Below are 15,895 nucleotides of genomic sequence, written 5' to 3'. Positions count from 1 at the left end.
TCTTTGATACTTCTTGCCTTATTTCTCTCTCCTCATGTCAGGGTGTTACAAAACCAAATTTGAGTCCATATGCCTGTGTGCAGTATAGCCAATCTACTGACACAGTGTTGTGGTGAAGGAAAGTGCAGTGTTTACTACAGGTGCCCAGCAAAGAGTTTGGGTAGGTAATGTTCAAAAGCCCCTGAATTCCCAGTGACTTTCAGGGAAAAGTGATTTTTTTTTTTTTTTTTTTTTTTTTTTTTGTGGTACGCGGACCTCTCACTGTTGTGGCCTCTCCCGTTGCAGAGCACAGGCTCCGGACGCACAGGCTCAGTGACCATGGCTCATGGGCCTAGCCACTTCGCGGCATGTGGGATCTTCCCGGACCGGGGCACGAACCCGTGTTCCCTGCATCGGCAGGCAGACTCTCAACCACTGCGCCACCAGGGAAGCCCCAGGGAAAAGTTTTTAAAGACAGGGCGAGGAAGAGGGTTACAGTGTGCGGCATCTACTAGTGGACATTTTTCTGATTGGGTTGATGGTGAGGTCATTGGGATCAACATCATCAACCTTCTGGTTCCAACTGGTCTGGGGTCTACCTGCTTGTGGTCAGCATATAGTTAACTTCTTCCACTTGGTGAGAGTTTTAGTAATCACAAAACAGCTCCAAGGATATGGCTCAGAAGGCGTTTGTCATCTGGAAGGAGTATTTTTGGAGCACTGGCAAACTTAAATTTCTTAAACAAGATGGCGATTCATAGGTATTTTCTTTTCTGTAATTTGTGAAACTGTATATTTATGTTTTATATCCTTTTCTATATGTGTTTAAATTTTTTCCAATAAAGTTTTTTTTTTAACAGTAAAATGTAAACAAGTCACTTGGAGAAGCTGAGCCGGATGTGAGGTTGGAAGGGGGTTGGCTATTTTCCACACTATTCTCTCTCCACACACACACATACTATCAATTTTTTTTTTTTTTGCCTAAAATACATTTTGAATTATGTTGATAAAGACTGGTGATTGGTTATGAGTCTAAATTCACAAAAAGCAATACTCTATCAGAGTCAATTTTTTATTCCTTCTTTTACATTGTTACCAACACTCCTTCACCTTCCAACAATTTCCAGCTTGTCACCACACACAACACAGCCTCAAACTCTACCTTGTCTCCCCATTTGAGTCTGTCCTGTAGTGGAAAGATCAGTTGGCTGCAATCCGTACCTCCTAACATTTACCTCACTTTTCCCAGCTCCTTTTCACTGCCAAAGCTGTAACATTCCTTGCTGCTTCTACAGTTTCCCTCTTAACTTCTCTTGCTGATTCCTAACTTCTAGTGCACATGGAAATTCAGTGATGAGAGAAATTGATCTACAGGGCATACGGGCACAAAGTGGGGAAGAGAAAGGTAGAGAGGGCAAGTGCCAGGTATTCACGCAATCCCACTGACCAGCAGCAATGGGTCCCTCTTCCTTTCAGATATATGAGAAATTTGACTCTAAAGCCCATCCTGACAGCCTGTTTCCAGAACCATTTCTGTGCTATTTATCTTAGCCTGCATCCTCCACATGTGAAAGCCTGAGGCAAAGATGAAAGTGCTAACACTTGAGTTGGAAGCTGCCAATTCAGAAAGATAAGGATTAGGAAAAAATGGAAGAGATGAAGAAAACATTAGAAACTATGTTATTTGTGATCTCTCTGCCTATCTCTTTATAATGATTCTGGAAGAGACATGGAGGACGCAGAGTCCTGGCCAGAAATCTCTCCCAGGTCCCATGGTGAATTGTCCAGTGTGGGAGAGAGCTTGGCTGACGACACCTGATTCCATATGAGGAACAGGAACAAGTAAGGGCAGAGAGAGGAAGGAGGGAAAGAGAGGAAGTGGTCAGGAGTTAAAGAACATGAAGAGCAAAAGAAGTGAGAGTAGGGAGAGTGATGGCAAAGTCGAGGTGCTGGGGGGTGGCAGGATCATTTAGGGAGGAGAGAAGGAGAGAGAAGGTATTCAAATGTCCCAGTGACACCATGTGCAGTAGAAACAAGCCGTCCCCACTGAGCTGTTCTTAAATTGCAGACTCAGGAGCAAAAGAAATTATTGTTGATGTGGTAAGTCACTGGGTTTGGAGTGGCTTGTTGTACCACAGTAGATAACTGATCCAACCTCCATGGTGTGCAGTTTGAGCCTGGTGCTCTAGCTGATGACATGACTGTTTTCAGTGGGATTGTGGAAGTGCTTTGTGGTATATAAGGACCCTTGCTGGCAGCAGCAGTGCGGGGAAGGGATTGGAGTGGGCCAACACTGGACACAAGTGAAGATTAGGAGGGGTCAGGAGGCCAGTTTAGGAATGGAGGACCTTGTTCTATGGTCACCAACATCATTCCATGTCCAGATGATTAGTTGGAGGCAATCAAAGTCATTCCACCCTTCTGGCCAGAGGCTGATTCTGGAGTGGGCATGTGTCCCATCTCTGCCCAATGAGACATTAGGAAAAGTGTGCTGGAGCCTCTGGGAAACACTTCATTTCTTCTAAAAAGGAGTCAGAGGAAGTGATCCCTCTTTTTGCTCTTGATATTTCTTAGTCTTATAGATTATTATGGGTTGTCCAATAGAAAAATGGGCAGAAGACCTTAACAGACATTTCTCCAAAGAAGACACACAGATGGCCAGTAAGCAGATGAAAAAATGCTCAACATCATGAATTATTAGAAAAATGCAAATCAAAACTACAATGAGGTACCACCTCATACCAGTCAGAATGGCCATCACTGAAAAGTCTACAAATAACAAATGCTGGAAAGGGTGTGGAGAAAAGGGAGTCCTCCTACACTGTTGGTGGGAATGTAAGTTGGTGCAGCCATTATGGAAAACTAAAAACTAAAAACTAAAAGCCTCAGAAAACTAAAAATAGAATTACCATATGATCCAAGAATCCCACTCCTGGGAGTATACCCAGACAAAACTATAATTCAAAAGGATAAATGCATCCCTATGTTCACAGCAGCACTATTCACAATATCCAAAACATGGAAAAAACTTAAATGTCCATTGACAGATGAATGGATAAAGAAGATGTGGTACATATATACAATGGAATACTACTCAGTCATAAAAAAGAATGAAATATTGCCATTTGCAGCAATATGGATGAATCTAGAGATTATCATACTAAGTGAAGTAAGACAGAAAGAGAAAGACTAATAGCATACGATATCACTTATATATGGCATCTAAAATATGGCACAAATGAACCTATCTACAAAACAGAAACAGACTCACAGACATAGAGGACAGACTGGTGGTTGCCAAGGGGGAAGGATATGGGGAGGGAAGGACTGGGAGTTTGGGATTAGCAGATGTAAACTATTATATACAGGATGGGTAAACAACAAGGTCCTACTGTATAACACAGGGAACAATATTCAATATCTTGTGATAAACCATAATGGAGAAGAATATAAAAAAAGAATTGTCTATATGTGTATAATTGAGTCACTTTGCTGTACAGCAGAGACTGGCACAACATTGTTAATCAACTCTACTTCAATAAAAAAATTATAAAAAAATATAGATTATTATGTGTTGAAATGTGTTCCCCCCAAATTCATACCAGAACTCTAACTCTGAGTACCTCAGAATGTGAATGCATTTGGGGATTGGGTCTTTAAAGAGTTTATGAAGTTAAAATTAGGCCATTAAGCTTGGGTCCAATCCACTCTTATTGGTATCCTTACAAGAGGAAACAATTTGGACAGAGTCATGAGGGATGCATCACAGAGGAAAGACCTTGTGAGGACATAGTGAGAAGGTGGTCATCCACAATCCGCAAGCCAAGGAGAGAGGCCTCTCAAGGACCTAGACCTGCCAACATTTGATCTAGGACTTCTACCTTCCAGAAATTTGAGAAAATACACTGTTGTTTAAGTGCCCCGCTCCCGCACAAGTCTGTGGTGTTTTTTTATGGTAGAGCTAAAAAACTATTACACAGATGCTGCTTGGAGCACTGACAGACATTTTACTCTCAGCCAGAGGATGAGCCAGGGTAGAGAGGCTGAAAGTGCTGGGGTCTTGAAGACAGTGAGCTGGTGCCGAGTCAATTAAGCCTGAAACTGCTCTGCCTCTAAATTTCCTATTTCATAAGGTGATGTATTTACTTTTTGTTTAAGCCATTTTGAGGTGGGTTTTCTATTAGTTGCAGTTGAAAGTCCTGTAACTGATCTAGACCTGAACTAATCAAGCGTCAGAGGCAGTACGACTCGAGGGCGGTGGTGTGGGAAACAGATTTAAGAGGAAGTAGGAGATAGAATAAATGGGACACAGTCATTGGTTGTGACTGGATGTAGGTGGTTTGAAGGGGTGCTGTCCCTAGTTTACTTCTACCATTTCCCCAGATGCTTAGGTGCCGTCAACTTTAGGTCATTCCATAATTTATATCCCATGAAGGATGGGATGCACAATGAAATTAAAGATGTCAAAATATGAAAAACTATGTCTTAGAATCAATAAAAGAATGTATTACAAGAAGCATAAGTTTTCTTTTTAAAAAAAAATAAATTTATTTATTTATTTTTGGCTGCGTTGGGTCTTCGTTGCTGCACGCAAGCTTTCTCTAGTTGTGGTGAGCGGGAGCTACTCTTTGTTGTGGTGCGTGGGCTTCTCTTTGTGGTGGCTTCTCTTGTTGCACAGCATGAGCTCTAGGCGTGCGGGCTTCAGTATTGTGACACGCGGGCTCAGTAGTTGTGGCTCGTGGGCTCTAGAGCACAGGCTCAGTAGTTGTGGTGCACGGGTTTAGCTGCTCCGTGGCATGTGCATTCTTCTGGACCAGGGCTTGAACCCGTGTCCCCTGCATTGGCAGGCAGATTCTTAACCACTGTGCCACCAGGGAAGTCCCAAGAAGCATAAGTTTTATCTGGAGTTTTTCTCGGACACTTTTATTTTCCTTTATCAATGTACCCGAGTATTTTGTGTAAGTCAATACTTTGAACCTACAAAGACAGAAAATGTTAGCTTAACAACAACAACAAAAGGCTCAGCCTTAGCCTAAGGCTTGCGATGTTATCAGCAATATAATAAAGTGATGTATTAGGTATGCGGTAATCACTGTGGATGAACTGATCAATTCTATTATAGCTGAAGGGAGAATCTGAGAACAGAAGAATGCCATTGAGACAGAAATGATAGATGAAGCTTGAAGCATCAGAAGTGGTTTGTACTGACTTATCCTGAAATGTAGTCTCTTCATTTGCTCATCTGTAGTAAATATTCACCAGTTTGTGGGAAGATGAGAAAATAAAAGACAAAGTAGTGTCATTGTGTGAAATTACATTTATTTCAACTGAAGATTTATATGTATTCTGAGAAGATCAGTTCCAATTTTGTTCTTAAAATATCTTTTTTCCTATGAACTGATGATGATGGTTGATGTTTAATTGAAAACAATTTTTTTGTGTATGTTTTGCCAGAAGGAAAAACACAAGCAGAAAACCAAAAGTATCACCAGTTCTTATTAGTCTTGTCCTCATGTGTTTTTTTTTGTGTGTGAAAATAACACAGGTCCATGAAATCCCTGCATCTGGACACTATGCTGCTAGTTGATCTTTAAGATTTGTCTTTTATAGGCTGTTGAGCTTCTAGAGAGAAAGCTCTTAGGGTCAAACTGGCTGTCACCTCTTGGTTCCTGGTCCCAGTGTGGAGGGAAGTAGGGGACTATCTGCACTGTGCTGCTGAGACTCAGACAAGATCTGTGAGTGCGGGAGCCCGGATTCCAGCTCAGAGATGTGTGGAGGACAAGGGATTCTTAGTCTTTAAGTCTTTGTAGGACTGGACAGGGGTGGGAGCTGGGACTGAGGGAAAAACGATGATCAGGAAGGTAACCTTCATCTTGTTTTTCCTTAGATTACAAGGATCCACCCCGGCTTCCTGCTGTTTCTCATGGTGGCCACAAGAGGGTGCAGTGCAGGCGATTCTCTCCTGGAGCAGCACTTCCTCCCCTTCTCTAAATGTCAATAACAGAACTGGGCTGGGCTCTTCTCAGTGTCCTGGAGACTCTGGGGCAGAGGGGATGTCTTTGAGCTGCACAGAGACCACTTCCTGCTGCAGATGAGCTTCACAGTGACCACTTCCTGCTGCAAACTTGAGATGCCTGTAGGCTGAGTGCTGATTTCTGGCATCTGGTTGGATCTGGTCTGTAGAAAGCAGTTCGGGTGTTGGGTGAAGCATGTCCTGGGTCCCAGCTCTGTGCCTCTGTGTGGCCCTCAGGGTGGCCCTCAGCGGCCTGTGGTAAGAACTGTGTCCTCTCCCAGCCTCTCCTCTCTCCAGTGGGATTGGTCTTGGGATTTCCAGAGGGGGTCGAATGGTCTGTTTTGTTCCCAGGACAGCTCTCTTCCCAGTCTTCCTCCCCACAGCAAGACTAGCAACGGGGGCTTCCCTGGTGGCGCAGTGGTTGAGAGTCCACCTGCCAATGCAGGGGACACGGGTTCGTGCTCCGGTCCGGGAAGATCCAGCATGCTGCGGAGCAGCTGGGCCCGTGAGCCATGGCCACTGAGCCTGCGCGTCCTGAGCCTGTGCTCCGCAACGAGAGAGGCCACAGCACTGAGAGGCCCGCGTACCACAAAAAAAATAAAAAAAATAAAAATTGTTTTACTCCCCCAAATTTTACTAATCAACTTTTAGAAGTTTTATATGTCATATAGAAACAATATTGCTCATCTCCATCAGCTGCTAGGTTGGGTCTGTGTCACTAGTTACTATATTGCACATGAGATACCACATAGCAAATACATGCTCTTGACTGAGGTGCATGGAGACAAAGATTTTAGGAGTGGTATTTGTGTGTGTGTATATATATATATATATATATATATATATATATATATATATATATATAGTGCCTGCATATGTGTCTGTGTGTGTGTGTGTCCTGATTAAAGATGATTTATCACGGAAATTTTTCCATACTGTTTGCCTGTTGAAGACCCAGCATCAGTTATTCCTTTTGCTCCTGCTTGCAAAACAGACCACCTTTTCTCCCTGAGGTCCTGTCCTTTGTAATATAGAACCAAGGCAGCTGACATGCAGTGCTCACATTGTTTCCCAGAGGTCTTCCCTTAAAGCTCCAGTGCAGTAGGTACATCACATACCTCCTGAGATACCATAGGCAGCACATGTAACATTTTCCCTACAACAGAACACAGAACTCCATCCTTTTAACCTCCAAGATTAGTTTCTTCATCAGCTATAAGCATGCCACAAAGCCAGGGCTACATATTTGAGTTATTTCATGAGGCTGGGAAAAGGACAATATTGACTTGTGCCCTGCCTGGTAAAGGCTTCAGCCTGAAAATAACCTTTTCTGCTTACATTCCTTGGCTAGAACAAGTCCCATGGCCCTTTTTAACTTCACAGATAAGAGATGCAGTCTTCCATGTGCCTCTAAAAAGAAGTGAATTGAATCAGAGTGAACAACACTGATGATTACCTGAAAGTTTTCCTGATGAAGTGACATTAGTGATCATTTCCTTATGGCTGGAAGAAACAGCAGAGATGCATGGGAGACAGGTCGGTCCTCTCTCTGTATCTCCTTCCCTCTCTCTCCTTCCTTTCCTCCACCCCTCCCTCTCCCTTTCCAATTTTTTGTAATGACTTAGACACTTATAAACCATTACCCAACCCCAAAACTGGAATGTTATTAATAACCTATACCTACCCATGTGCTCCTTAGACTTACTTGGGCCAAGATTGTGGCCTGAGCTCTACTTCCTCTCATAGGCACAACAAAATTAAAACAGAGTAACTATTGATGAGAAAGATTGGAATCTAGCAGAAAAGATCTTCTACAACTAAAGATATAGAGAAGGAATCTCAAGGAGATAGGTAGGAGGGGTGGAGTCTCGATATATCAAGACCCATACCCTTGGGTGGATGACCCATAAATGAGAACATAATTACAATTGCAGAAGCTCTTCCTGAGGAGTGAGTGTTCTGAGCCCCACATCAGACTCTCCAGACTGGGGGTCCTGCACTGGGATGATGAGCCCCCAGAAAGTTTGACTTTGAAGGTTGGCAGGGCTTACTTTTGGGAGAGCCAGAGGCTGTGGGAAACAGAGACTCGACTCTTTTTTTTTTTTTTTTTTTTTTTGTGGTACACGGGCCTCTCACTGTTGTGGCCTCTCCCGTTGAGGAGCACAGGCTCCAGATGTGCAGGCTCAGCCCATGGCTCACGGGCCTAGCCGCTCCGTGGCATGTGTGATCTTCCCGGACTGGGGCACGAACCCGTGTCCCCTGCATCGGCAGGCGGACTCTCAACCACTGCGCCACCAGGGAAGCCCCGAGACTCCACTCTTAAAGGGGGCACACAGGATCTCACATACTCCAGGACCCAGGGCAGAAGCAGTAATTTGAAAGGAGCTTATAGCTCATAGCCACCTGCTTATCTTGGAAAGCCTCCTGGAGAGGTAGGAGGTAACTGGAGCTCACCCTGGTGACATAGACATTGGTAGCAGCCATTTTTGGGAACTTGTTCTACTACCTGGGCACTGGTGCTGGCAAACACCATTTTGTAATCCTCTGTCTAGCTTATTAGCACTGGAACCTGCCCCACCCACAAATACAGTGATGCCTCAGGCCACACAACTATTTGGGGACACAGTCTCACCCACCAGTAGGCAGGCTGCCTTAAGACTCCCTGAGCTGACACCTTCCTTGTGACATGGCCTGTCCACCAGAGGGTCCAGGAACCTGCCCCCCACACCAGGGCATAGGCAGTAACCCTAGGACCCCCAGAGCCCTGCAGCCAGAAATTCCATGATCTGGCTCTGCCTGCCAGTGGGCTGGTAGGCCAAACAACCAGTAAGACAGAGATACAGCCCCACCCATTAAAAAAAAAAAGGAACAAAAAAAAATATGTTACAACGAAGGAGCAAGGTAAAAACCTACAAGACCATATAAATGAAGACGAAATAGGCAGCCTACCTGAAAAAGAATTCAGAGTAATGATAGTAAAGATGATCCAAAACCTCAGAAACAGAATGGAGAAAATACAAGAAACGTTTAACAAGGATCTAGAAGAACTAAGGAGCAAACAAACAGTGATGAACAACACAATAACAGAAATTAAAAATACTCTAGAAGGAATCAATAGCAGAATAACTGAGGCAGAAGAAAGGATAAGTGACCTGGAAGATAAAATGATGGAAATAACTGCTGTGGAGAAGAATAAAGAAAAAAGAATGAAAGAATTGAGGTCTCAAAGACCTCTGGGACAACATTAAATGCACCAACATTCAAATTATAGGGGGCCAGGAGAAGAACAGGAAGAAAAGGGTCTGAGAAAATATTGGAAGAGATTAGAGTTGAAAAATTCCCTAACATGGGAAAGGAAATAGTCAATCAAGTCCAGGAAACACAGAGAGTCCCATACAGTATAAACCCAGAGAGAAACACACCGAGACACATATTAATCAAACTTTCAAATATTAAATACAAAGGAAAAAATATTAAAAGCAACAAGGGAAAGCAACAAATAACATACAAGGGAATCCCCATAAGGTTAACAACTGATCTTTCAGCAGAAACTCTGCGAGCCAGAAAGGAGGGGCAGGACATATTTAAAGTGATGAAAGGGAAAAACCTACAACCAAGATTACTCTACCCAGAAAATATCTCATTCAGATTTGATGAAGAAGTCAAAAGATTTACAGACAAGTGAAAGCTATGAGAATTCAGCACCAACAAACCACCTTTACAACAAATGCTGAAGGAACTTCCCTAACTGGGAAACACAAGAGAAGAAAAAGACTCACAAAAACAAACCCAAATCAATTGAGAAAATAGTAATAGGAACATACATATCGATTATCATGTTGAATGTAAAACGATTAAGTGCTCCAACCAAAAGACACAGACTAGCTGAATGGATACAAAAACAAGATTCTTATATATGCTGTCTACAAGAGACCCACTTCTGACTTAGAGACACATACAGACAGAAAGTGAGGGGATAGAAAAGTGGAAATCACAAGAAAGCTGGAGCAGCAATACTCATATCAGATAAAATAGACTTTAAAATAAAGACTGTTACAAGAGATAAGGAAGGACACTACATAATGATCAAGAGATCAATCCAAGAAGAAAACATAACAATTATAAGTATTTTTGCACCCAACATAGGAGCACCTCAATACATAAGGCAAATGCTAACAGCCATAAAAGGAGAAATCAACAGTGACACAATAATAGTGGGGGACTTTAACACCCCACATACACCAATAGACAGATCATCCAGAGAGAAAATAAATAAGGAAACACAGGCTTTAAATAACACAATAGACCAGATAGACTTAATTGGTATTTTTAGGACATTCCACCCAAAAGCAGAAGAATATACTTTCTTCTCAAGTGCTCACGGAACGTTCTCCAGAATAGATCACATCTTGGGTCACAAATCAAGTCTCGGAAAATTTAAGAAAACTGAAATCATATCAAGTATCTTTTCTGACCACAAAGCTATGAAATTAGAAATCAATTACAGGAAAGAAAACAGTAAAAAACACAAATACATGGAGGCTAAACAGTGCACTGCTAAATGACCAAGAGATCACTGAAGAAATCAAAGAAGAAATCAAAAAATACCTAGAAACAAATGACAATGAAAACACGATGATCCAAAACCTATGGGGTGCAGCAAAAGCAGTTCTAAGAGGGAAGTTCATAGCAATTCAAGCTCACCTCAAGAAACAAGAAAAATCTCCAAAAACCAATCTAACTTTACACCTAAAGCAACTAGAAAATGAAGAACAAAGAAAACCCAAAATTAGTAGAAGAAATCATAAAGATCAGAGCAGAGATAAATGAAATAGAAACAAAGAAAACAATAGCAAAGATCAATAAAACTAAAAGTTCATTCTTTGAGAAGATAAACAAAATCGATAAACCTTTAGCCAGACTCATCAAGAAAAAAAGGGAGAGGACTCAACTCAATAAAATTAGAAATGAAAACGGAGAGATTACAATTGACCCTGCAGAAATACAAAAGATCATAAGAGACTACTATAAGCAACTTTATGCCAATAAATTGGACAGCCTGGAAGAAATGGACAAATTCTTGGAAAAGTACAACTTTCCAAGATTGAACCAGGAAGAATTAGAAAATATAAACAGACCAATCACAAGTAATGAAGTTGAAACTGTAATTAAAAACCTTCCAACAAACAAACGTCCAGTTCCAGATGGTTTCACAGGTGAATTCTATCAAACATTTAGAGAAGAGTTAACACCTATCCTTCTCAAACTCTTCCAAAGAACTGTGGAGGGAGGAACACTCCCAAACTCATTCTACGAAGCTACCATCATGCTGATAGCAAAACCAGACAAAGATATCACAAAAAAAGAAAATTATAGACCAATATCCCTGATGAACATAGACGTAAAAATCCTCAACAAAATACTAGCAAACAGAATCCAACAATGCATTAAAAGGATCATATGCTATGATCAAGTGGGATTTATCCCAGGGATGCAAGGATTTTTCAGTATATGCAAAACAATCAATGTGATACACCATATTAACAAATTGAAGAATAAAACCATATGAGCATCTCAAAAGATGCAGAAAAACTCTTGACAAAATTCAACACCCATTTATGATAAATACTCTCCAGAAAGTGGGCATAGAGGGAACTGACCTCAACATAATAGCCATATATGACAAACCCACAGCAAACATCATTCTCAATGGTGAAAAACTGAAAGCATTTCCTGTAAGATCACAACAAGACAAGGATGTCCACTCTCACCACTGTTATTCAACATAGTATTGGAAGTCTTAGCCACAGCAATCAGAGAATAAAAAGAAAAAAAGGAATACAAATTGGAAAAGAAGAAGTAAAACTGTCACCATTTGCCGATGACATAATACTATACATAGAAAATCCTAAAGATGCTAGGATTCTAGAAACAAATGAAATCAGAAAACTACTAGAACTAATCAATGAATTTGGTAAGGTTGCAGGATACAAAATTAATGCACAGAAATCTCTTGCATTTCTATACACTAACAATGAAAGATCAGAAAGAGAAATTAAGGAAACAATCCCATTTGCCATTCTCAACAAAAAGAATAAAATACCTAGGAATAAATCTACCTAAGGAGGCAAAAGACCTCTACTCAGAAAACTATAAAACACTGATGAAGGAAATCAAAGATAACATAAAAAGATGGAGATATATACCATGCTCCTGGATTGGAAGAATCAATATTGTGAAAATGACTATACTACCCAAAGCAATCTACAGATTCAATTCACTCCGTATCAAATTACCAATGGCATTTTTCACAGAACTAGAACAAGAAATTTCACAATTTGTATGGAAACACAAAAGACCCCGAATAGCCAAAGCAATCTTAAGAAAGAAAAATGGAGCTGGAGGAATAAGGCTCCCTGACTTCAGACTATACTACAAATCTACAGTAATCAAGACAATATATGGTACTGGCACAAAAACAGAAATATAGATCAATGGAACAGGATAGAAAGCCCAGAGATAAACCTATGCACCTACGGTCAACTAATCTATCACAAAGGAGGCAAGGATATACAATGGAGAAAAGACAGTCTCTTCAATAAGTGGTGCTGGGAAAACTGGACAGCTACATGTAAAAGAATGAAATTAGAACACTCCCTAACACCATACACAAAAATAAACTCAAAATGGATTAAAGACCTAAATGTAAGAATGGACACTATAAACTCTTAGAGGAAAACATAGGAAGAACACTCTATGACATAAATCACAGCAAGATCTCATTTTTTAAAATTAATTTATTAATTAATTTTATTTTTTGGCCGTGTTTGGTCTTTGTTTCTGTGCAAGGGCTTTCTCTAGTTGTGGCAAGCGGGGGCCACTCTTCTTCACGGTGCACGGGCCTCTCACTATCACGGCCTCTCTTGTTGCAGAGCACAGGCTCCAGACACGCAGGCTCAGTAGTTGTGGCTCACGGGCCTAGTTGCTCCGTGGCTTGAACCCGTGTCCCCTGCATTAGCAGGCAGGTTCTCAACCACTGCACCACCAGGGAAGCCCCCAGCAAGATATTTTTTGACTCGCCTCCTAGAGTAATGGAAATAAAACCAAAAATAAACAAATGGGACCTAATGAAACTTAAAAGCATTTGCACAGCAAAGGAAACCATGAACAAGATGAAAAGGCAACCCTCAGAAAATATTTGCAAATGAAGCAACTGTCAAAGGATTAATCTCCAAAACATACAAGCAGCTCTTGCAGCTGAATATCACACTCACACACACACACACACACAAACCCAGCCCAATCCAAAAATGGGCAGAGGACCTAAATAGACATTTCTCCAAAGAAGACAAACAGATGACCAACAAATACATGAAAAGATTCTCAACATCACTAATCATTAGAGAAATGCAAATCAAAACCACAATGAGGTATCACCTCACACCAGTCAGAATGGCCATCATCAAAAAGTCTACAAACAAGAAGTGCTGGAGAGGGTGTGGAGAAGAGGGAACCCTCCTGCATTGTTGGTGGGAATGTAAATTGATACAGCCACTATGGAGAACAGGATGGAGGTTCCTTAAAAAAACTAAAAATAGAACTACCATATGACCCAGCAATCCCACTCCTGGGTATATACCCTGAGAAAACCATAATTCAAAAAGATGCATGTGCCATAAGGTTCATTGCAGCACTATTTACAATAGCCAGGACATGGAAGCAACCTAAATGTCCATCAACAGATGAATAGATAAAGAAGATGTGGCACATATATACAAGGGAATATTACTTAGCCATAAAAAGGAACGAAACTGAGTTATTTATAATCAGGTGGATGGACTTAGAATCTGTCATACAGAGTGAAGTAAGTCAGAAAGAGAAAAACAAATAGCATATGCTAACGCATATAAGTGGAATTAAAAAAGTGGTACTGATGAACCTAGTGGCAGGGCAAGAATAAAGATGCAGACGTAGAGAACGGATTTGAGGGCACGGAGGGGGAAGGGGTGGTTGGGATGAAGTGAGAGAGTAGCACTGACATATATACACTACCAAATATAAAACGGATGGCTAGTGGGAAGATTCTGCATAGAACAAGGAGATCAACTCGACGCTTTGTGACGACCTAGAGGGGTGGGATAGGGAGGGTGGGAGGGAGGCTCAAGAGGGAGGGCATATGGGGATATATATATACACATATAGCTGATCACTTTGTTGTACAGCAGAAGCTAACACAACATTGTAAAGTAATCATACTCCAATAAAGATGTTAAAAAAAAAAGAACAACAACAACAAAAATAACAAAGAGCCTAGAAAAGAGCATAAAAAGGAATAGCCAATGGACTGAAAATGTGCCTGAGAAATCTTTTGGGGGTGATGAAAACGTTCTAAAACCAGTTTGTGGTAATGAAACTGCAAAACTCCGTAAAGTTACTATAAGCCATTAAGTTGTGCACATAAAATGGGTGAATGTAAATTATATCTCAATAAAGTTGGGATGGTTTTTATTTTTATTTTTTTTTAAACAAAACAAAGCAAAAGAACAAAAAGAACAGGGCAGGAGGAATCAATGCGTTTAGAAAATAAAAAGGGGCTGGTTGTGAAAGATAAAATGCTATTTTTCAGACTTGAGGAAGTGAATAGGAATAAAATTTCTGGGGTCCAAGACCCAAAAGTTATCCTTTGATATAGGCTGAGAAGAATTACTAGAATTTAAACACAAGGCAACCAGAGTCTCTGCCAAGGACTTATAAATCTGAAATGATGCTTTAAAAACCTCTGTTGGAATGAGGCTGATGTACCTTTTGACATTTAATGGTGTGTCTAACACTTGTGCTTGTGCTGGATTGCCCTGGCTGGGATGGAGGACAGAAAAGCAGTATCAGATAAGAGAGTGGAGCAAGGGGAGGTCAAAGTATGTGATCCCCAAGTCTCTTTCCTCACAAGAAGAAAGCACACAGTTGTGCTAAGGAACACCAGCAGAGGCAGTTAGAACAGTCTGCCAGAAAGACTGAGAGAACTTCACATGAAAGTTATATAGGGAGGTTGGATGGGGGGAGAAAAAGGGGAACTCTTGGTGGATGGGAAATCCGATCTAGGCTCTTCATTTTTTGTGGTTTAATATGTGGGTATGTGGGCATGTGTAACCTGTGTAGTAGATGTAACTGCACATGGAAGCAGGAAACCTGTCAGCACTGATATGGATTATACATGACAGGCAAACAACAATGTGGAGAAAAGAAAATCCTCCAGAATAGAGCTTGCCATGTCAAGAGAATTTCATTTACAGTTTATTGCAAATGTTCATATCATTAAAAAAACAAGATAATTTGGTTTTAAGTTCCTAACTGCAGTATGAAACTTTGATCACATGTGCTTGTTTTCAGAGGTTACAGTATACCACAACTTAAAAAATTAAAGGGAACATTGGTTTGCACAAATTGCCTTATCATTCAAACCTCAATTTTGATCTTCTAAATTTATAATTCACAAAGTAGATGTAATTCACAAACTAGGTGGCAGGGCACCTAGAGTCATTATGTTTTCTTTTCCATTTTTGCAAAACACTCTAATATATTAATATGTCAAATGTAACAGTTTAAGTATAAAATTTGATGCTAAATCAGATTCTGATTTATACTATACAGTTGACCCTTGAAAAATGAACAACGTGGAGGTTAGGGGTGCTGAACCCGCCCCTACCAAAGTCTAAAATGTGAGTATAACTTTATAGGTGGCCCTCCATACAGGCGGTTCTGCATCCGTGGATTCTACCAGTCACAGGTCATGTAGTACAGCAGAACCTATTTAGTGACCAAAAAAAAAAAAAAGGTTTACTCTCCCTCAAGTAAGAGAAAATTCTCCTGCCTGATGACCTTCAAACTGAGACATTGGCTCTGCAG

The 15,895-nt window shown here is 40.9% G+C and overlaps 1 protein-coding gene across 1 annotated transcript in view; it reads left to right on the top strand.

Moving 5' to 3' along the window:
* Nucleotides 1-726: 726 nt before the first annotated feature.
* The window catches only part of CD244 (CD244 molecule), a 47,966-nt gene continuing 32,797 nt past the window's right edge, over nt 727-15,895 (top strand). The window contains exon 1 of the mRNA XM_060120629.1: nt 727-740. Coding sequence (XP_059976612.1) covers nt 727-740 — 14 coding nt within the window. The remainder of the gene's footprint in view (nt 741-15,895) is intronic.

The sequence above is a fragment of the Mesoplodon densirostris genome, chromosome 2 (assembly GCF_025265405.1).
Source record: "Mesoplodon densirostris isolate mMesDen1 chromosome 2, mMesDen1 primary haplotype, whole genome shotgun sequence".
Lineage (NCBI taxonomy): Eukaryota > Metazoa > Chordata > Mammalia > Artiodactyla > Ziphiidae > Mesoplodon > Mesoplodon densirostris.
This window is presented reverse-complemented; position numbering and strand designations above follow the sequence as displayed.